Source organism: Petaurus breviceps, unplaced genomic scaffold (assembly GCF_028583685.1).
Source record: "Petaurus breviceps papuanus isolate PSGF00001 unplaced genomic scaffold, PetGlider_PUasm1.0 174, whole genome shotgun sequence".
Taxonomy (NCBI): domain Eukaryota; kingdom Metazoa; phylum Chordata; class Mammalia; order Diprotodontia; family Petauridae; genus Petaurus; species Petaurus breviceps.
Window position 1 is genome coordinate 2536859 of NW_027185761.1, and position 24152 is coordinate 2561010.

General features: G+C 37.4%; 1 protein-coding gene across 17 annotated transcripts in view; it reads left to right on the plus strand.

The window, feature by feature from the left end:
- The first annotated feature begins 316 nt into the window (after nucleotides 1–316).
- The window catches only part of IKZF1 (IKAROS family zinc finger 1), a 135343-nt gene continuing 111507 nt past the window's right edge, over nucleotides 317–24152 (plus strand). For 2 of the 17 annotated variants that reach the window (XM_069083685.1, XM_069083695.1), the window contains exons 1-2: nucleotides 340–598; nucleotides 16930–16983. In XM_069083685.1, the coding sequence (XP_068939786.1) occupies nucleotides 445–598; nucleotides 16930–16983 (208 nt within the window). In that variant the 5' untranslated portion in view covers nucleotides 340–444. Of the gene's footprint in view, nucleotides 687–16929; nucleotides 16984–24152 lie in introns of all 17 variants that reach the window. The other 15 variants (XM_069083700.1, XM_069083698.1, XM_069083690.1 and 12 more) reach the window with 15 other exon arrangements.

Below are 24152 nucleotides of genomic sequence, written 5' to 3' on the forward strand. Positions count from 1 at the left end.
CCACCTGTTACTTCCTAGTAAACAGGCACAAATTGTGAGTGCACAAGCAAGTGGCGATATAAATCTCTGTCCAAAAAAAAAGTATATACATAAGCACACACCATATAGACGGTGTGAACACACACTAGACATCCTGACTTTCCACGTGTCGGGACACACCCCACACGCCCTTAGGGAAGTCCCCAAGTTGAGGATGCTGTGGGATCCCAAGGGTTAAGAACTGGGGCTCAAAAGAATGCCCGTGCAATTTTCTAATGTCCAGGCCCATCGGTGCAGAAAGGGGTGTGCCGCCTTCTGACAGCATCACTGAGCCTGCTACCTCCAGGACTGACTGCTGCTGCTGCTGCCGCCGTCGCCGCCGCCTGCCTAGTCCTTAAATGAAAGCTGCGAGGCGCAGGATAGTAGCAGTGGCGAAATGCCTGGAGCTGGCCGCGGGCTGCAGTGATGTTGCACTGGAATGAGGAAGTGGAGTGGAGAGGGGAGGGACCGAGAGCGGAGCTGCCTCCTGCCGCCGCGGCTCTGCTGCGAGGTGGAGCAGCAGCACATGGAGCTGGAGAGGACTGGGAGAGCTGTCTTCTGCCAGCCCCGGCCAAAGCAGGTACCGTACTCCGCGCAGCGCCGCCGCCGCCGCTGCCGCCGCCGCCGCTTCCGGAGCCTCCCCCGCAGGCAGGCGCTCGGCGGCCAGGGTCAGTGCCACTAGCCTGGGCAGAGCTCTCCTTCGTAGAGCTCAGTTTACCATGTCATTAATTGGGCTTTTGTCTCCCTCTCTTTTTTTCTTTTTCCTTTTTTTCCGGTTTGGTGAGGAGGGCAAAAAAACACCTGTTTGCGCGCTCGCGCTGCAGAAAAGTTTTCTTGTTATTGTTGTTAAGTCCTTGACTAGTTTGGGGGTCTGGCTTCATTTTAGGGCATGACTAGGGTTGCGAGATGAAGGAGGGCGTGTGTGTGCGTGCTTGGGGGGACGTGCAGGGGTCAACTGATGTCTTCTGCTGCACATCACGCTTTCTATTTTGAAGACATTTGAAGGCTCTCTTCTGGGTCGGGGGTGGGGGTGGGGGGAGATAAACTAGGAGAACTGCATGGAGAAATAAGAATAAAGGGAAGAGGAACTGTTTGCAACATGAAACTTTGTAACTTTAAAGAAAGCTGTACCAAAGTGCGCTAGCTGTTCACTTGAATTCCTTTGCATTTGCAGGACAAGTTTTGAGAGGCGTAGCAGTCTTTGGGAGAAGGAGGGGGTGGAAGGGGGAGAGGGAGACTTTCAGGATGGTCTTCTTTCTGCCTCGGGTTGAATTGACTTTCTTCAAAGGTTGTTCGCTTAGGTCTTGAGCCAGACACGCTACCTGATGTGCAATCCAGTCCCAGCAAAGTGCGCAGGGGGGAGAGAGAGAGAGAGAGAGAGAGAGAGAGAGAGAGAAAAAGGGGAAAAAAAAAAAAAAAAAAAAAAAAAAGAAGAAGAAATAGGGAACAATGAGAGCTGAGCAATTTCAGGAAGTCATTGTGAAAGAAAACTGGAAAGATTACAAAGTCTAAGTAAGCAGGTCATTCTAGCAAGTAGACATTGCCACTCCAGACAGTCCCTTTTATTCTGGTTGCAGCTTTAGAGAAGTTTATCCCAAGCAGAAAAGAAACTTGGGCAGCACCAGGGACAGGCCAGGAAATAGAAAGAAAAAAATATTATTCTTGAAAGTTCCAGGAGTGAAGTCAAACTTTAGGGAGTGAAAATGATGGCAAAATAAAATGAAGAAAATTAAGACCTCTATGCTCTGGAAGGGGAGGAAATAACGTATACCTTGTCAGTCGCTCTTGGCTCTCCCAAGTTCTTTTAAGCTCACAAATAAGTTTCCCCATTCTCATTTACAGGGAGGGAAAGACTCGTGTAGCTGGTGAAGAAAGGCTGGGACGATTTGTAAAGAAAATATTAATTGACTGAATAGACCAATGTGTGTTGTAAAATGAGAGCGTTCCCTTTTGTGAAAGCCTGTACGGGAGTTGTTTTTAGCTGGGAGGCAGATGCTTCTGTAGCCGCAAGCTGGTAGCTAACACACTGCTGTCTAGACCAGAACAGAGCGCAGTTAGCATGAAGAAGGTGGTGTAGTATCTAATTCAATATACAGAAAGGCTTTTCTTTTCTTAAAAAAAAAAAGGGGGGGGATATGGAGGAGGGTAAGAGAAGTGCCTCCCATCTAGCCTGTCATTTATAAAAACTAGTTTCTTAATTTTTGAGGAGGGAACATTTTAATTGCCCTTTGAGATGATTACAGATGGGCAGACTAAGTCCTGTAAAAGGAATTCTCAAAGTTTTAAAAAGTTATCTATGGTCTTTTCTCTTTGATGATATAGGACAAATGACCATATGTGTGTATGTATACATGTCGATGTATTCATATATATGCAAATCATATTGTTTGTGTATATGTTTATACTAATAAGAAAGCTGATACCAACAATATTATTTGGTGGATTTTTAAAAATGAAGTATCGACTAATTTGTGAGAAATCCTGTGTGGACATGATTTTTGCTTCCAATTTTTTGGATATAAGTTATGATGTTTGGATTATATACAGGTAACAGTTTTCGTGGGGATATAAGCAAGTGTGGTATAATAAAAGTGGTATTGCCAACTCCATTTTCTTTTCTGTGACAGGTTGTGTGAGTGACATTAAATGACTGAATACCATTTCTGCTCTGACCATTTCTACAGTTACTTTTACATTTTTTCCAGTTACAGTTAAATCTAAGTTGAGAACCTTAAAAAAAAAACTTTCACTATGCAAATAGACTTAAGAAAAAAGCGAGTTATTGAAAATTTTAATATATGAAAAGTACATGATGAATTTCCTGATGAATAATATGTTTTAACTCACATTTATCATCTCCTTCAAAAAAAGATATAAATAAGTAACATCTTAAGAGAAAGATACCCTTTCTTCCTGTTTTTTGCCTCTTTATTAAACTAACTCATATATAAAGATAGTAGTGCATACTTCCCTTGGAGAAAAGAGGAAGATTGAAGGATGAGGCTCAGTTCTTTTGTAGGAATTTTGTAACCTCCTTGAAGTGATAAAGCGGGAATTCCAGGTTTTCAGGACAGCATTATTTGTTCCCCTCAGTGACATAAGATCTATTAGGTGATATTTCAGCATCATCAAAACACTATGTTTGAACAAAAGATGAAACCCATATATGTATTATAGATATGACTTACTAAGTGGTGTACCATATATATTTCAAAGGAAGACATATGCTCAGCCTTTTTTGAAAAAAAAAATGCAAATAACGGGTTTTGACACAATTTCTAAATGAAATATACAAAGTCAATATTTTACATCAATCAAATAGTCCTCTGTGCCTCCCCTCTCATTCCAAGCTTCAGCACATGAGGAAAGGATAATTTAGAAACTTTACTGCCTGTTTTGTAGCTGACCATTTCAGTCATAAACTGCTCCCTGATATTTGATGAATACACTTATCTCTGAATCTAAAGAGTTCTAGGCTAATTCTTGTCATAGAATCATAGTTATCGTTATTTCATATGATGGAATCATCAAGTTCACTAGAGAAGGTACCAAAGGGCTAAATTTGACCCTTCGAGAAATTTCTTGAAAAGAAGTTGTAAACCAGAGCTGATATAGCTAAGCATTTCAGTCTTTTAGAAATCAAGACTAATGTCTGTTATTTGATTGAAAAGAGACTTAACATTTCTTCTGTACAAAGCAGCCTTTTTCACTGATTCAGTAACTGTGTTTTTTTTTTATTTTAAGCTTTTGCTTTATAGATTACAGGTGTTACTGCTATGTAACTTTTAAAATTTGTGTTTTGGGGGACTTTTAATTTTTCTTGATTTGGATAAAATACTTATCATATCACCTCCCTAATGTCAATGATAGCATTATTTTTTTAAAATGTCAGTTGAAGTGGAAGGAGGGAATATTGATATTCGTTTGTTAAGTTGGCACCAAAAATGGATGATGTTTTAACATACCTTCTTTTTTAAAAAAAAAAGGCAGACGATCTCTTACTACACACAGAAATTTGTGAGCAATAATTTTAACCCAGAGCTATTCTACTTGTCAAGTGTTTGGTGAATATCATGTGTTCATCAGGTAACACAACTGTGTTCTTTTAACCAAAAGGCTCCCAAGAAGAACATATCTTTTAAAAGCATTCATGATTTTGCCTCCTGCTGTGATTTTACTTATTTTTGAAGAAGTTAGTACTGTTTTTGTTGCTTAAATTCTAAATGAAATTTGGAATTTCAGATGAACCCAAACCACAAAGGAGCCAAAATCAATCAGTCTTAGGCCCACTTTGCTTAGGCACATTTCCTCTGAAAGAAAAAAATGAAAGGATTTTATTGAATTCTAGCCTGTTTCCAGTACATCATTGAAGAGATTTGTATCGTACTCATGTACCTGTTCTGGGGTGGTGTAACTTTTTTTAGAATGTACATAAAACTTTTTATCTTCAGAAGAATTTTACAGTCATTTAAAAAATTAGTTGTTATTTTCTGTAATATGATGGCTATTTGATCACACCATTTTATAGTTAGAAAGTTAAGGCACAGATAATCAAAGTAAGGAATAGTAGAAACTTTGTTTTTAAATCTTTGCTCTTAAAACTCAGATTTGTTGGTATTTTACAGAGAAAAGGGTAATTGTTTCCAGGAAAATAGAAATAGGCAATAATTTGAAAATTTTTATTGGGGTCTCTGGTCTTTAGCATTCCTATGGCAAAAGGTAGGGCATACATGGCACATGTAAAAGCCAAAAATGTGAAACTCAGAGATCTATATGGGAGCCCAGATCCATGCCATTGGCTTAGATTGTCAGAACACTGGTTTCACTATTTTGTTGACTGACTTGATTTTGTTGTTGCTGTTGTTGTTATTAGAGGTATGTCTATGTGTGTGTGTTTGTGTGTTCTCTTCGCTGATAAATTTAGAAAAAAAAACAGGTTTATACATGTAAACTCAGCCATATTGTGACTCCTCGTCAGAAATCAGACACTTAGTAACTTAGCTCACTCTTCTGTAAAATGGGGATAACAGTTTCTTACAAAAATAGACTCAGGTCTCTAGATTGTCAGTGTGTACCATACCATTGGGTTTTTTTGCATAATATTTGAAATTTGTCATTTTTTGATCTGGCAGATATTCGGCACAGGAAATTTGAAATATTTGCAATGAAATGTTTATTTCAAATGAAAAATGTTTGTTGCAAATGAAATACATGGATGAAAAGAATCTAAAATTCTGTGCCCATTTCAGTGTAGGCTTTAAGGGAAACAGATGGACATACCATCTATTTCAATGCATCTTCTGTATGGTAAATGAGGAACCAAGGAACTTGGCCACAGATGTGTATAGCTGTCCATTAAAGTAACTACTTTTCAGTCCACTTTTTAGAAAATTGACTTAAATGGATGGTAGTCTCTCTACAAATGACAAAAATGAAATGGTGTCGTGAATCACATCTTAGAAAAGTTGAAAACCTAAAACCTGAAAATTTATCCACTTTATCCATATGTGGTCTTTCATGGTACAGACATGACTTGCCATTTCTTTCTTTTACTGTCATTTCTAATTTGCTTTTGTCCCTGAAGCTTCCTTATTGATGAAAATACTTGACGCTCAGGTCCAGTGAATCAGACTCCAAACAGTTTTCTGAACCCATTGTGGTTAAGGGACAGAAGGAAGGGTCTTGTCCTATCAGTGTTTCCAAAAGCATTCACCTTTTTTCTTCATGCATTTTTACAAGTGTAAGCTATTAATATATGGCAAATTGGTCCACACTCTTCTTTACCCCAGCTGAATGTGAAGACATCAGTGGAAACTTGAGGAGGTGCCTCTGGCAGACTGTCTGATGCTGTTCACCTCTCTGAGATATGTTAGTGATGGGGTTGAATGTGCATCGTAAGTCTATCTCCATTACTAAATCTTTGAAGATCTGCAGTCATGAGAGAAATACAATTTACCCTGACCTCTGATAGGTGCACATTTCACTGGTGAGTGCAGCACTGTTTCTTTGCTATGGTAAATACTCCTTTTTTTTTTTTCTTGGTATAACATTCTAGGAATGGGGTCGCTTTGCTCACAGAGTATCTTCATTTGCACATGTCTGCCTCGTGTCAGTAGATTCAATTTCGTAGAGGCGTAGCTGTAGCATGATGGAGTATATCATTATATTTCAGTTTCGTGTGGTGCCTTCTGGTTGTCCCCTCACCCCACCTTCTGATACCTAATGGAGAGGTGGCCACAGGTTTGCAGAGTTGCAGAGTTTAATGAATTGCCAAAGTGAGGCCCTCATTAGGGAAAAGTCCATTCTTCATTGTTCCTCATTCAAGTGTGCAAAGGTTCATTTTTCTTTAGGGATATATTCACTTTCTAAAGGGAAATCTGACTATTTGTAGTCTCCCTTTTTAATTTCATGAAAGTCAGCTCTAATCATAATGCATAATCACAATCATAAATGTGGGAAATCAGTCACTTACAAAAGTACAATGTGGCACATGGTCTGAAGAAGTTCAATTTTTTTTTTCTGGTTGTCCTTGCTACGTTCTTAGTGACTATTGAAACAACCAAGAATCCAATAAAGTGAGATGTCATCTTTGTAGTATTGAAATGTAGCTGGTTGATACCATTTTAAGGACTAAACATGGAAATTTGGACTTAGGGCATGTTCTCAGGGTTTGGGATGCTGGGGGAAAAACCTAATCACTTCAATCACAGCAGTATATTCTTTATAAAAAGAGGGATTTGATAAGAATTTTTATTAAGTTTTGGCTAATTTAATTTGTTTGGTTGATAACTTGTTCTTTAACTAGTTTTTCAAAAGGCAAAACTGAAAGAATAAAAACCGAGTAGAAAAGACACCACCTCTTGAAACTTAATGGAAAAATGTTGAATTCAGAAATCTTTAGGAGAAATGAAAATGAGGAATTGATCTTTCTTAAACTTACTTCTGAAGCACTCTAAAATTCCCTCCAGTGCTTTTAATGGAAACTAGAGAGAGACAGCCATCCCCTAGTGTGATTCCCTACTTTTAGACTAAACAAGTGACCTTTTCCTTGGTATTCGTGGTGAGTTCTGTGATGGAGAGGAAATTAAAATGGAATTAAAAGAGTCTCAAAGTAGAAACACATTGATAAAAATTGTGAAATCTACTTTTTATAATAATAAAGTTAATCATCCCTGGCTTGTTGAGAGATTGAATACTTAATTGCTATTTTCTTATTAAACTGGGTTGGAAATTTCTGGTACTTTTCTGCAAGTGCTTCCCCCATTTAGTTTGGGGTTGTATAACATAATGTTTACCTGAATCAAATGAGATTTGATCACACTTATTAACAAAGCATAACATTTTTATAAAAGAAAATGTGTTTTGCTATGCTAGAGAAATTGAAAATCTGACGTTGCAAATTACTGATTTAGAATTATTTAATGGATGTAAAGTAATCCATTTGTTGTAGGATTGAGGGAAAAGGTGCTTTCTGATTGTGTGTTCTTTGATGGAAAGGGAAGCTTTGGGGGGATAAGATTCCTGTTATTCCAACCATAACTGAAAACTGGAACATAGTTCCTATGAGAACCTACACAGTCACTTTTAGGGAAATTTAGAGCAACAGGATCCTAAATGGTCAAACCCGATAGATCCGATTTCCAACCAAGTCTACAGTCCCTTCATCTCTGAACTTTTACACGAGCCTGGAAGGCGAAGAAGAGTATCTCCTCAAGCTGTTTTGTGGGGAATAGCAGTGCAAAAAGACTCTTTCTTGTCCCCAGTTCCACTAGTGTATCTATCTTTGAAACATTCTAATTGTCGAGCAATGTGAAAAGCCAGACCCCATAGTGACTGATTTAGGTTGCTTGACTCCAAGGCAGCTGAGCTGGTTGGTGCAATAGGCAGAGTGCTAGACCTGAAATCACTAACAAATCCAGATTCACTTATCAGTTCTGTGACTTTGGGCAACCCACTTAGGGTCTGTTTCCCTCTAAAAGTATAAAAGATATTACAATAGCACCTACCTCCGAGGGTTGTCATGAAGATAAAATAAAAATAATATTTACAAAGTACTTTGCAAAACTTAAAGTGCTATATGAATGTTAGGTATTACTATCCTTGTTCAGTTTTTTTCATTCATATCCAGCTCTTTATGACCCCATTTGGGATTTTATTAGCCAAGATGCTGGAGTAGTTTGCTGTTTCCTTCTCCAAGTTGTTGTTATTGTTATAAGTCATATTAACCCTTTAGTTGCCAGATCTTTATTTCACCTTGCTTCTTTGAAGACCAAATTTAAGACTCCCTTCATTTTGCACTGATCCTTTCAAAGTTTAGGAGTGCAGGGTGAATTTTTGAGGTACCCCAGCTGTTAAAGATACTATTAGAATGTAATCAACATATCCAATTTTTGTAGAACTAGTTTACAGAACAAAAAACATCTCTTACAGAGCATTAATGTAGTCAGTCTAAAATTTTTTTCTGTCTCTATTAAATTGAAAAAGTAGTCTATATAGTTCATAACTTATAGATTTTGTGAATAGTACTCAGTTCAACATCCAGCTCCTCTAAGAATCACTTTGATGATATATTATAGATTCCCAATCCCTCTCCCAACTCCCATTGCTCAGTTCCATGACTTCCAACCTTCTTCGTGTATCAAACATATATTGTATATGTTTCGAATTGCTTATACATTTATTTGACTGCTCTGTTATTATCAACTTTACTTCATTGATACCAGTGGGAGGGGAATAATGTAGTATACTGGAGTCCAAAAATCATTTTCTCTAGCTTTAGACTTTATTCAGACTCATGTGCACTGAGGCATAGTCTGTCATCCCATCTAAATCTGGTTCAGGTCAACTCTAATGTTATGACAACTTAGCATTTAGCTAGAAACCTAGGAGAAGAGGTCAAAGGCTACCATGGATAGCTAGAAAGTAGATGGTACCCTGTAGTGTTTGTAGTAGAAAGTGCATAGGAGTAAGAGTCAGGAAAAATGGGTTCGAGTCCCAGTTGTACCAACTAACTGTGAAAACTTCGGACAAAACACTTAAAACTCTCTCACTTTTCATCTGTAAAATGAAGATTAGGTTAGAGCATCTCAAAAACCCTGTCCATGTTTAAAGCCTAAATATATTTTGTTTATTGATTTGTAATGTTATCACCCCAAGCTCTTATATTTAGCTTTTATTTTTATAGTTAAATTTTAGGGGACATGAGATGCTTTAGTATGCGTAAGTACACAGCCAGCCTTGGAATCAGGAACACCAAGGTTGAAGTCCTATCTCTCTGATACATAGTAGCTCAGTAATCATGGAGAAGTTGCTTGATCTCTAGGGCCAACTCTCTTAAAGCAATCTCATAAAACTATGATTATAGATCTGTAGGGGTAGAGAGAATTTCCACACTGGAGGTCCTCGCTCTTGAAATCATTGGTCTGAATTCCTCTCCTCTACAAAGATTGTGGAGAGCATGAATTATATATGATCTCTATAGCAATAAGTTGATCGCATTGCAATGGGACTCAGCTCTCTTTCATAGCTCACCAGTAAACTAGAGATCAGGGACAATTTCTAACCACATTGTATAAATCTTAGAGTTTCTAGTACAATGGATCCAGTCATACTTAGTAACTTTTTATTGAGAATGAAAAACACCTGCTCATGTGTAGTTTTTTAAGTAAATATGTGTGTATGTATATGAAATTTTCCCTTTCCCAGATTTGATTTTAAAATACTATTTCCAAAATAATGTAAGAGTTGATCATGTCCACATAAACCAGTAAAATTATAAAAACAATTTTTCAGAAACATTTCTTGGAAATCATAATGAGCCTATAAAAAGATGTAATTGTAATTAGATGTTTCATTTACAGTTCCTGAACCTGTGTACATTTTTCATTTTGTAGTTTCTGGTGTCATATGAAAATTCCTTTTATATTATGACATCTCTGCTACAAAGAAAGAACAGTGATGTATTCTTTGTGCTAGCATATTACTTTGTAGGGTACAATACCCTTGTGGATGTTGTTTAATATCTCTTTTTTTAAAAGCTTTGGAAATTATATGTCTATGAAATATCTCCCAGTGAGTGCTTCTTCTTACCTAGCACACAGGTAGCCAAATGCATGTACTCACATTGCTTTATTGGTTATTTTACAGAAATCATTATTTATTTGTCAAGGAAGGGTTTGGAAGTTTTAAGTGTACCTGCCTTTTCTTGGAACATTTGGTTCTCTTTTCTAGGAGTACTTTGTAAGTCTTATGCATGTGTATAGTTCCTTTTAAATTCAGCAGGAAAATGGGGAAAAAATAATTTCTACTTTGATTAAAATGATAGGCAGAAGGGTAGAAAACTAATTTTATTTGGGGAAATTACTGAGGATTTGTCCCTATGTATTAGAGTGAAGGAATGCTCAAGTTAATGAACCCCAGTTATCTAGAGGGATTTTGAGGAGGTATAGGACCATTAATTAAAATAGCTGATATTTTAATAGAATTGTTTAGTTTTCAGAGTGCTTTGCCAGCACTCCAGTTAATCCCATCACAAACCAGTAAAATAATCGAGGTATTGTTATTGTCATATTAAAGTGGAAAAAGTGAAATTCAGTGTCACATTCATGGTCCTGAGTCTAGTGTCAAACATGCCATGCTACTCCACCATCCCAGTGGATCCATTTTGTAAAAATTTCTGATACTATCATTTCCTTTCTGGAAACTTTGTGAGTCAACAGGCTCTCTCTCTCTGGTTTACTTTTAAAACAGGTTATCATTTGGTCATTTTCAAATTCTTCTTTACCAAATAGCCATTTGAACAATGGTTTTCAACTACATTTCCAGAAAGTTTCAGTAATTCCTTTTGGTGGTTCTTCTCATTTCACACTCATAGAATTTTATTAAAAAGTCATGAAAAATTATATGTTTGAACTTGTATGCCCCCCAGAACAAAGCCAAGTCATCAATTGTGCCCTCAGAATAATGTTTCCAGTTTCCAGCGCTTTATTGCATCGTAGTTTAATCTGACTAGCTAAACAGAATTCCTTACTTTAGAATTCAATCCTTGTTTTCATTGTTCTTCCTACTAATTAATAATGCTTTGCAAAATAAGAATAAAACTGTGAAGACTAGCAACTCTCTGAAAATTCAAAAGAATTAGAAATGAAACAGGACTACATGGTTTTGTGTGTTCCAAGAATGTTTTGGTCAAACAGTCAAGACAACTGATATGGGGTTCTTTTCTAGATACTAGAAACCTGCGTGGTGCCTTACTCTTGTCTGTGAGCATTTTTTTTTTCAGAACAACATAGAATTCACAGTGATGATGGAGATTTGCAGGAAGAAAATTTACCACTAGCATAAAGAAGAAAAAAACTTACTTAGCTACAAAAATAATGAGGTTTTAATTAAGAAGTCTGGGTCCTAAAATACTTCAAATAGATTATATTGTTTTTGTTGCTGCCTGCACTTCCCACAAGAAGCTTAACAAAACAGGGAAATTTGGGGGAAATTTATCCAAACTTCATTCAAAAGCAATTTGTTGTAGCAAAGGAAATTATCAATTAGTAGACACTGGAAGAAATATAATAATTACATATGTATGTATAGTGCATTAAGATTTCTTTATTTGACCCCTAAAGTAAAGTACCACAGGTATGATTAATCCCATTTTACGAATGTGGAAACTGAAATGAGAGAGTGAAATACCTGTACCAGGATAAATGTGTAAGTTAGGATTTGAACTTGGGTGTTCTGACTCCAAGGCCATTGTATCCTGCACAGTAGGCCTTGCTACCTCTCAAGTGTCCAAACCTTAACAGTAGGTCTCCAATTGGGATTTCCTGTGAGCGTTGCTATTTCTAAACAGTGAATGCAGTAAGTATAAGTGATCTCTATCTGTCATTAATACAAACTGGGTTGAACCTCTACTGGACAGTAATTAACTGAGCACTATTAATGTTATCTTGACAATTATAATGCTATATTTCAGTTCAGTTGATTTCAATAAACACTAAGCCTACTATGTGCAAGGTATTGTTTTTGGAAATATCAGTCATTAGATTGTGAGCTCCTTGAGGGTGCGGACTTTCTTTTGCCTCTTTTCGTATTCCCAGGGCTTAGTACAGTACCTGGCAGTACAGTAGGTGCTTAATAAATGTTTATTGATTTGTTCATTGATAAAGATGAAGCAAGAAATAGACTTGGCCTTTCGTAAACTAATACTCTTGAAGAACAATAAGTGAAATGCAGAAATAATAGATGAAAATCACGATATAAATTGAGAGACATCATCATAAGATTTGGGAGTAGGGAGAAATAAATCACTTGTAGCTGTGTGTTTTGAGGATGGGATGGTGATTAGAGAAGCCTTCATGAAAGTACCTGAAAAGCCACTTGAAGGAAAAGAAAGCTATTTAACATGAGAAGATAGGGTCAGAAAACATTTTAAATGGACGGGGGTGTGGGGGAGTCAGAGGGCTGGGAGTCAAATGTACCCAGAGGCTGGGTCTAAAAAAATATTTCATAATTCAGACTCTTCAATAATACTTAGTCTGTTGGAAACAATTTTATTGTAAAGTGAATACTTTTAATGGATTTACCTCAGGAATATTCTCAGTTCATGGTTGAGGAAGAAACTAAGCAGAAGGCTAAAGAAAGCAATGAGAAAACACTGTTCTGTGTTCCAGTTTCAGCTTCTGACAGGGCTAGGCCCCACTCCAGGGAAATTCTCTGCCCAACTAATATATACATGATGAAAACCTGGTTATATTTTGACGATAACAGAATTAGGCTATTCTAGCAAGGTGTTTCAGGGAAATGCAGTTTGAACCAGTTCGCACGCTCACTACCAACGGAAGTTTCTTTGGTCTGTTATGAGCTCCTTGAGAGAAGGGACTTGTTTTTTAGAAGGGGGGAGGGTTGCCATTCTTGTATCTCTTCTGTGCTTGACACAGTGCCTAGCAAATAGTAGGCGCTCACTAAATACTAGCTGATTGACTGACTGATTGATGCTTTCAAGGAGATGAAAGGAGGTTAAGGAAAAACTGTCCTGGCTTTGATCTTGGAAACAAAAACTACTCTGGGATATTGGATATCCCTAGCTCTTTGCAGTTCCCCTTGTCTTCTATAAGATATAGAGAGGAAGAGAGTATTTCTGGAGACTTACTGAATCTAAAAATAGTCCCAATAGGAAGGGGGCTAGAATGGTAGTGTGAGACTCCTGGGTGTCCAATATCAAGGGTCAGAGCACTGACTTTGGTTGGGTCTTTTCAACATTTCAGTTGTTTGTATTTATGGTTCTTCCTCCCTCTCCATTGTTTTTCCTCTTCCCTTTTCTCCTAAAGTCTTCTAGTTAACTGAGTAAAATTAAATATACCAGAAGTACAAGTAGTTCTACATCAAACATTGGATTAGTAAGACAAGTTTATTTGGAATTAATCAAAAGAAAACAGTCAAAATTGAGAGGATATATATGCATACATTTGTCTTCATTTTCTTGGCTTTGTGGTCAATCACTAAATTCTGAATCCATTTCCCCTTGTATAGTGGGGTTGCTGCTTACCCCATAGAAGTAATAAAGGGATACAAGTCGACCCCTATTAGATTGTAAGCTCCTAGAGGGCAGGGATTCTTTCTGCCTTTCTTTATGTCTCCAGCACTGAGAACAGTGCCTGGCACAGAGTAAGCATTTTAATAAATGTTTGTTGACTAAAAATATCAAAGATAAAAGTACTTTCATTAATATTATTTATAAATTTTCACATGATTTTATTGTCATTTAGATCATTTTGTTAAAATTTTATGTAAAAAGTAAGAAAAGGAATCCAAAGGATTCTTTTGCCCCGTTAATTTCTCAAGATAATATTTTCCCTTAAAAACTGTTCTGGAGTTTTGTTTTATTTTTAGCAGAACCATGTGAATTTAGACTTACAGTTTCTCTTTAATAATCTGCATTCATTGTTAGCTTCCCCTACTATAATCCAATAAATCCTAGGTCTTTCTCAGAGTGCCCAAGACTGTGCCTAAACATAGTCAGAAAGTGTTGAGAAAATGTCAAAATCAATTGAGTACTTCTTACAGTATGAGAATCTCCTTTTCACAAAACACAGTTCATTCCCCCTGAAGACTTCTTTCACTATCTTCACCCAAATCAAAACACCAGTCACTGCTTCTTCAGCAAAAAAAAAAAAAAAAAAAAAAAAAAGGAAAAAAAAGGAAAAAAAGATGCAAATGTGGAGTTTGGGGAAAATTTAGGGGAAATGAAAATTTATTCCCTGTGACATCAGATCAGGCTGGATTCAACTTGTGTACAGAAAAATAAATGAATGTAGAGTGATTTCCCAGAGAAAAGTTTATCAGCATTAAAAAAACTTTTGGTGGTTGAGTTTAGCAAGGAAACAAAACACAAAAATGCCGAGTAACATGTATTTATGAACAGACTAGAGTGATCATTATGGACACAATGTAGCATACAATAGTGATCCTACTACACCAGTTTTTTTGAATGTTGGTTCTCTTTTCCCATAGATCTGTCCATGTTCCTTTACCAATCATCTCATAATCAATGCCCTGCATTTGCAAGACAGATAATGCCCAATTGGAATGAAACAGAGCAATGCTCACTCTGCCCACTCTTACTCCTACCTAAGCACCACATTACCTCAGCCAATGGACCTATGAGGTCTGACCTCGTTCTTTAAAACAAAAAGACAAAAATTTCGAGACACCATCCAGATTATGTGCTGAATGGGAGGTTTATGCATAGTGCTTAATAAATACTTGAAGAATGAAACTGATGCTATTTGAAATAAAGGTGACATTGACTAGGGATTTTGTTGTTGGAGATTTTCATTGTGATCATTTTTTGGAGGGGGTAAGGAAGTAAAGGACTCAGTGAGTGGGTGTGACCTGTCCTGCAACATCACTGCAATTCAATTTGATGATATTCTGGGATCAAAAGATAATATATTATAATAAAATTGTGCTTTGCAAAAAATAGCTTTTCCTTCAGAGAAGGAAAGAGCTCCGAACTCCTCAGGGAAAGCATGTTAACGCTGCATAGAAGCTTCAGATGAAGAGTTTTCTGTTTTATTTTAATCTACAACTTTATAATTCCAGTATTAAGAGAAGCATTTTTTTTAAAGCAGAGCTCCTTGCGACTTTTAAAACATTGCTTTTGTGTAATTATACAATGAGCTTTGTTCTGCCAGGTTTGCCTATGTGGGTTAACTCAGTCGATTTTAGTACTGTGATCATGAAGCCAAGGTCACGGGTTTAGTACTACTTAATCTCTGTCCATATGAGGCATTTAGCTTTGCTCTGTCCCGTGGTTGCAGATTGTACTTGTAGGTGTATATAGGAGCATGATCCTGAGTATGTTGGCATACTTGAAAGCAAGTATTAACATTGCCTTCCGCCCCCCCCCATTCCCTGACGCCTCATTTTCTGTGCACGCCTAACGTTGTACCCCTAACTCTAACCAGTTCTTCAGAATACATAATTTTCGTTATATTGGACTGAGAATGAGGGTAAGTGATTGAGTGCAAACACATCACTGCTATAGATAAAAATGTTGCTTGGAGCACGTGCCCTATAATCTTCTGAATAAATGAGGAACAACATATTTTTATCCTTTAAACCATTCAACAAATATTTATTGGCCTGCTATGACTGCCCTAAGTACTGTGGCAGATAGGGAAGATGGGGAGCATTTTGTAACTTCCTAATTGGGAGGGAATCCGGCCAAACAGAGCATTCACCAATTTGAAGTTCTTTGATGAAAATAGGCCACTAACCTTAAATCTAATCATTTTTGATAAAGAAATAGGTGATAAAGGAGTAAGCCAATTCATAGCCAATAACTAGACTAAGCATTTTTTGGTAAGGGAACATTTCCTCTCAAAGGTTACTTGGGTTGTCAACAAAATATGAGATTTTGCTGAGGTTATCTTCTTCTGGTCATGCGTTTATTATCCAAGGAGCTACTGCCAGATGTCATCTACCATAGGCTCTGGGGATGACCTTCAACTTTTAGACCAGGGCTCCAAGTGACAACTTTCGTTTCTACCCAACTGACCCTTAGAGTTTCTCTCCCTGGCATTTGTGGTGACTTGGATCTCCATCTATGAAGCATTAAATGTTGCAACAGAGGTATAGACGCTTCCCAGTGTTTGTCACCCATCCAAGGAGCCAGCCATCTGTCAGCAAAACAGGAAGACTTGGGTTCCTTTTCTCTCCTGGGTTTGTTTCGCTATTTTAGGGAGCTTCACTTCTCCCTACATTGAAGAGCTGGTGGGCTCAGCATACAGCAAGGGCTCCTGAAAGAGTGGGGGACAAAGACTGAAGCTGCTATTTTTTTGCCCATCTGCCACGGCTTGAGGTGTATTCATTATTAATGGAGGTAGTGGAGTTGCTGCTCAGATATGCAGCCCTGCCTGCGTAAATGAGACATTCTTCAGCAAATTGCTTCGTTTTTTGATTGCTGATTGTACGCGTGTCACCAAGCTGACTCAAGGTTCATCGATGCATGCTCAGTAAATTAGAAAGAACATAACTATGGATCAGCCAAGAGAATGAATTCTGTGCCTACAATGACCCAGGGCCATTTAATTTTCTGCTTAATTTTGTTGCAGTCAGTTTGCATTTTGGGTTATTATGCAGTAGGAAATTAACAATAAATAACAAATTTGGTCCTCCTGTGCTTGTAATGATATTTTTATAAATCTTTGTAATGCTGTTTTTAAAAGGATCAAGGTCTGTGCCAGTCTGATACCCCAGCAAGTATGTGAAGAGGGAAATAAAGAGGAAAATACATTATTCCTGCCAGATAACCTTGTTGTTAAATAGCTAAGATTTTCTTTCTTTCTCTTTCTGTCTCTTTTTTTTATTAGTATTTTGCTTTAACTTAAAATATCTTCCTCTCTTTCTCAGATAACCTGAGGAAAATGGAAACTGACGAGGCTCAGGACATGTCCCAAGTTTCAGGTGAGATCCTTATAAGATATGGATATGGGGAAAGCCATAAGTTCTGGTCAGTCAGTGAGCTACCACAACCCTAATTAAAATGCTTACTTGGGAATAGGGGACATTCTACACAAAAAAGAGTCGAAGTCAGACTGTATTGCCCATTTTGCATCCATCAGCAAGAATTTATTAAACACCTACTATGTGCCCGGCACATAGACTCTGAGAATACAAGTGCAAAGAATGAAACAATCCTTTTAATGAGTTTAAATTTAAAGCAGTTATGCCAGTTTGAGACAAGTGAACAGATACAGAAAATTAATTCTTTTGTGAAATCTGGAAGTACCTAGGGGAGTGGGAAATATGTTTTGACTCTTGGGAAAAAATATCTGTCACATGCTGGACTTGGAACAAAGGAACACCAGGTCGGAATATTAAAAACATCATAGGAAAGGTGAATTCTGGAAGGGCACCAAAAGGTGTAGAACTGAAATTGTTCTTTGTTTGAAAGACACCAAGTCCATTATTCTGAGCTTTTTTGGAGAAGGCTCATCTCCTGCCTGCAGCTGGAGAAATGAGTAACCTGATGTTTAGGCCTGTTGAGAATTCATTCTCTCCACTAAATTCTTCTAGGCCTCCAGAGGGCTTCACACAGAGAGACAGAGACAGAGAGAGAGAGTCAGTCAGTCATCTAGCAGAACCCACAAAATGAGACTAGTTGAGATGTACCCAATATCTAACAAGCTTTGCCATCGGAGCACCCATCTGTGTGTCCATTCCTCTCCAAAGAGGCCCAGATACATCAGCCGCAGTGGCTTCAACTGACTTTGGTTTTTCAGTTTTTAGTATTTGAGAGTGGGCTGCTTCCCCTCAGCCAAATTAGAGGCAATCACAGAAGGGTGGCCCCTATCAGTGAATGGCTTATAACTGTCATCTGTGGTTCAGCTATCAGGCTCCAAATTTTATGATAATTATTTTGTTTAACTACTATATTTTGAGCTGGTATAGCTACCATAAGCCACCATCTTCCCAAATACGGTTTGAGCCTGACTAATGGGGGCCATCCTTTTAAGATGAAATAAAAAAAACAAGGCTTTCAGAATGTTGCAAAAACACATCCTGAATGTGTCCAGACTACATACTTTCCTCCTTAGTTGGACTATAGCTGTTTCAAGGATATCTTTCATGTTCAAAATATTAGACAACCTTTCCCTAGGAAGGGAAAAAAGTTAAACTGAAAGTTTATCTGTTCCCAACTTTATCTATAAAGTGATTCCTAAGAAAATTAGGCCTGCTCAGTGCCTGCTGGGTGAGATGTAGGATTATAGGAGATTTTTAGACCTCCCTCATAGAGGAAGGTCTTGTTCACTACTGTTTGTCCCACATGCCTTGAAGTTAATGATAGAATGAAGAGGAAGGGAATGTTTACAGATTTTCCAGTGACCAGAAAAGGCCAGCTTCAGGTCCTTGAAATCTTGAAAAAGATTCTTTTTCCTTTGCTATCCTTCTAATGTTCTGCTTTGGGTGTCTGAATTGAGATTTTGTGAGATGTGTTTGAGCAGCACAAGATTCAATTCTGGATATGCACTATAGAATTCCTAAAGGAGAATTTAGAACTAGAAGGGGCCCTCAGAGTTCATTTAGCCCAAGACTTTGATTTTGCCCAAAAGGATATTGAGGCCCAGGCTGGTTAAGTGACATATCCATGGTCTCACAGGCAGCCAGCTATCAGATATGGGATTTGAACCAGAGTGGCTGGTGCTCTATTCACTGTGCCACCTAGCTGCCCACTACCTTTTTTTCTTATAGTAGCAACAGTGTTTTCTAGAGGTGGTAACCTTTGGAACAACCAGGTTAACTACCAATTCCTAGGTCCTGATAACAAAAATGAATTTTTTCCACACTGTGACAAAATTTTATATGTTCAATTTGAAGATGAAATGTTGAAATTGAAGGATTATTCCTTCTTTTGTCCAAAAGGAAAATTGTTTGTATTTCTGATCTGAACTCATTCACCGTTTAGGCATATTTAATAAAGTACTGCATATGATGAAAACATTAAGAATTATTTTAGACTCTTTAGTCTAATTTTGAGTTTTCACAACTAGTTTTAATATACTCCTCTCTTTCTTCTTCCTCCTCTCCTTTCTCCCTCTCCCTCTCTCCCTCTTTCTCTCTCTCTCTCTCTCTCTCTCTCTCTCTCTCTCTCTCTCTCTCTCTCTCTCTCTCTCTCTCTCTCTCTCTCTCTCTCTCTCTCTCTCTCTCACCTTCTCTCTCTCTCCATACACACACACTTACATACATACATAAATTATACCTTTAATAGTAATCAGAATTAGATTCCTGTGAAGATCAAATGAGATAGCATTACATAAAACATTTAGAAAAAATTAAGGTAATTTAAAAATCGAACTAGTATTATTGCTACTATTATATGTTGACAAATGTTTAAGGTACATTCCATTTTTAGTAACAGCTTTGGAAAAATATCTTGATATTGATTCCCATGTAAATTAGCCAACTTCTTGGAATTTGTGGCTTTTCCAGTTGGAAATAAAAGTCATATAATTTTTTCCCTTTGAAAGTTTTATTTAGAACAAATGGGAAACTGCTCTATTAAAATAAGTCAATAGGTTTAATCAGAAAGCATTTCAGATGCATGACCTAGAATTTTTCAAAATGACACCAGAGATTATGGATAATTTATACAGTGTGCTTTCTCACAAATTATATAATCCCTGCCCACAAAATATAGGCATGATCACAGCCTTTTGCCAAGGTTTATTTTTTTAATAGCTTGCTATGTTCTGATTTAAGATGATATCAACCGGTTGCAGATTTTTAGACTATTTAACTGTCATGGATCCTGGGTCACCCACCCAGTTTAACTGTGTGTCCTAGTAGAGGCTTTATCAAAACAATTTGAGTCCCTGTAGAAAAGTAGAGTATTGGATGAAATAATGGATTCAGGGTCAGATTACCTGGTGTCTAGATCCTGGCTCAGCCTGGGACCTTGAGAAAGTCCCATACATTCTGTGGGGCTCAGTTTCCTCATCTATAAGATAAAAGGGTTGAATTAGATTACCCTTTTCCTAAAATGCTGAGAACAGATAGCAAAGCCAGAAGACAACCATAATTTCCTTTAGTTTCTATAACAATAACTTTCCGCAAGAGACTTTATCTTGGCAACTTTCCCCCCAAATATATTCTTATACATGCCCATTTTTTTGTTCCTACTTTTGTTCATTCAATTTTTTTTTTACTTCTTTTGTATGTCTTTGCCTTAAGATAGTAAAATCCTCTAAAAGAAGGGTCAGTTAACCGATGCTTATTGAGTGCCTGCTCTGTGCAAAGCACTGTGCCAGGCTCTGGAAAGTTCTTGGATTTAGAGTTTATAAAGTCCTTAGTCCAAACTCTTCATTTTGCAGATGGGGTTCAAAGAGGTACGCTGACTTGTCCTAGGTCACACAGATAGTTAAATAGTTAGTTAGTTAGTTAGTTAGTTAGTTAGTTACTAGGAGATTTGGGATGCTGACCTAGGCCTTACTCTAAATTTTATTCTTTCAAGGAGGACATAAAACATGTGCTTACTGCTCTCACATAGCTTACAAGGTAATAGGAGAGATTGGGCATACACACATCAAACACATACATGTCTTGTTCAGATATTTTACTTGGTCAAGATAATGCTTTTTAAATTTTACTTACTTTATGAAAAGCATTAATTAGGAGTAAAGTAAGACCTCATTAATTTAGAGTCTCTGGTAAAGTACCTTTCCAGTCGCAATAAAGGAAAAGGCTAATTAGGCAAATTAACTGTATAAGCAAGATTGTTAAGGGGAAGATAAATTACATAAGAAAATAAATGTTTAAAGTGTTCCTGAGCATTTTAGAAGCCTATTTGGGTATAAATCATTCATATATTGATTAGAGCCATAGTGATATAGTAGAAAGTCTTAGGGACTGGGGATTTGGATCATACATTTAGGACTGGAAGGAACCTTAGAGGCCATTCAGTTTTTAACCCCTCATTTTACAGGTGAGGAAACTGAGGAACAGGGTATTAAATGACTCATGCAAGGTCACACAGTAAGTGTCCAACGGACTTGAACCCAGGTCTTTCTGACTTCAAGAACAGTGCTCCATCTACCACATCTGACACTTAGAAGTTAGAATCTTGGGAGCAGCTGGATAGTTCAGTGGATGGAACTCTGGACCTGGAGTCAAGAGGACCTGAGTTCAAATTCAGCCTCAGACACTTACTAGCTGTCACTTGTCACTTATAACCAAGGAAGTCCCTTAGCCCCAGTTGCCTCAAAAAGAAAAAATTAGAACCTTGGCCAAGTCTCCACCTTTCTGACCCTGAGCTTCCTAATTATTCCAGTGTGGATAATAACATTTGCATTACTTTGCACAAGGCTTTTGTGAGTGTTATGAATATTGAATGTTACAAGCATTAAAGCATTATGTAAATATAGTATTATAACTTATTCTGCTTTTAGCATTTTTGGATCTTTTGCTTATTTATAAAGAATATATATTTGAAATTTTTTCTTAATTTAGCAAACCTATATAACTTAGATTCTTCTTGAATTTCGACATGATTCCTTCCCTCTTCCTTGATATTTGTGAATCTATGAGGTATTACTGTATTAACTTATTCTATTCAAACATGTTTTTGTAAATAGTCACTAAATTACTATTTTGGATTCTAAATATGATTGTGTATACTCAACCCCCTTAGACATGTGCTCTTTTGTATATGTGGTTTGTAAACATAATTGAAGAAAATAGTGTTTGTGTGAAATGAGCAAAGCAGTAATATGTCTAATATATTTAATTTACTTAATCATTTAGCTCTTTTATTAGTTATAAAATTTTATTTACTTGTTGCATTTTAAATGGAAAATTTACTAAAATTTTATGTCATTAAAACATAAAAATTTTGGAAATACTAAAGATTGAAATGTTTAATTACAGTATATGACAGTGGAGGTTTAAACAGTGTCTGGAGTAACATTTACCACAGAAGTGGCCACACTTACTAAAAATAACAGTAGCTTGAATGATGGTACAGCTTGGATCAGCTACTTCCTACCTGTTTGACCCTGGGCAAGCCACTTCCCCTCTTGGGACATCATTTTTCTCATCTGTGAAATGAGGGGGTTATACTAAAAATTACTCCTAATCCCCACCCATACACAGCAATAAATCTTGGTATTTTAAATGCCTTTGATAACAAGCTCAAGGCTGGCGAATGTAATTAAAACCCACAGTCCTGAAACTTTGTTTTTACCATTTTAGATCTGTCACCCAAGTGGGATTTTCAGTAGTACATACCAACATAGGACAGATGTGTCTTCTTCGTGCACACTTCTGGAGAGAGGTGCTAAGGAGCCACAATCCAACTGAAAGGTGGACAAGAAGGGGGAACTCTGAATTATTTAAAATTGAGTGTGTAATTCTTTGAAGGATAACTATACAAAAGAGAATAATGCCATTCCTACCATCCTAAAGGTCTTCCCCAATCTCACTGTCTGCCATTCAGATACCTTCCACCCAAGTAGACTATAAGCTTTTTCATGTCAGGGAGAGTTTTCATTTTCATCCCCTAGGACAGTTCTCTGAGTACAGTAAGGGCTCAATAGATGTTTGTTGAATTAAACTGAGTTCTTCAGTTCCTGTTCTCCCATACTTCATAGAATGTAAGCTACTTTAAAGTTTTGAAGATTTAAGTTTTATCTTTGAATCCCCAGAGCATAAGACAGTTCCTGGCATATAATAGTTGCTTAATAAATGTTCATTGTTTTTTTTGATTGATTGATATCCCTCTTCCTATTCCATGATTTCTTGAGTCATAAGTGATCTCATGGGAAAATTTTATTTTAATTATTTTTGTTGTGTCTTATCACTTCAACTAAACTGTAAATTCCTAAAGCATTCTTAAACATAGGTTCTGGCCTTCACCCAGCTACAAAAATATTTTCTTGAAGCACAAGTCTAACCCAGGGGTGGAGACCCCGAAGTCTCGAGGCCACATGTGCCCATCTAGGTCCTCAAGTGCAGTCCTTTGACTCAGTCAAATTGCAGTGCATGTGTGTTCCCCAGCTTGGTCTAACCATACAACTCCTCTGCTTAGAAACCATCCAGTGGCTTGGCTCCCTATTCCTTTTTGGATAAATTTAAAATCTTTAGCCAACAGAAGAGACACTTTCTTGAGGTCAAGTAGCATATTACTTTTTGCCTTTGTATCTATCCATGTCCTTACCAAGCATGGTGCTTGGCACACAGTTGGTGCCAAATTAATGGTTATCAAATTTGTTAATTAATCCTCTATAATGGGGTGCCAACTCTTTCCAGCTTTATGTTACTCCTATTCACACATTTTAACTATTTTAGCCAAATTGGATCATTAGCTCTTCCCAGAACTTGCCATCTAGAACCTCTGTCCTCTCATACAAGATATTCCTTGTAGTGAGAATGGACTTATTCTTCATCTCTGCCTGTTATCATCCTTCTCTTCCTTCAAGACCCAACTTCCATGCCATTTTCCCCCTAGAACACCTTCCCTGAAACTCTTACCTAAAATGCCCTCTCTATTAAATTTGCCAAGGAAAATGCCTCTCTGCCTCCTTTGCCCCTGTCATATTGTATTTGTCTTTGTCTGTGTACATATCACATTCTTCCTCAACCCTAGCAGAGCCTAAGTTCCTTGAGGATAGATTCAGCTCTGGAATCAGAGGTCTGGGCTTCAAATCCGACATATGACATTTACCATCTATGACCTTAGGCAAATCCCTTAACTCCTCTGAGCCTCAGTTTCCTCATCTGTAAAATAAGAGGATTGGACTAGAATCACTAGGTGGTCTGTGAGGTGTCTTACAGTTCTAAATCTGCTACTATGAATCCATGACATTTATTTTTATCACTAAGTTCCCACTCACTTGCACAGTGCTTTGTTACAAGGAATTGCTTTTTTCCCTCTTTTTTGTCAATTGGGATGGTGTGAGGGGAGAAAAAATAGATGTCTTAATATAAAAAAACAAACAAACCACCTTTTGGGGCAGCTAGGTGGCATAGTGAGTAGAGTGCTGGCCCCAGAGTCCGGAGGACCCAGGATCGGGTCCAGCCTCAGACACTTAACACACACACACACACACACACACACACACACACACACACACACACAC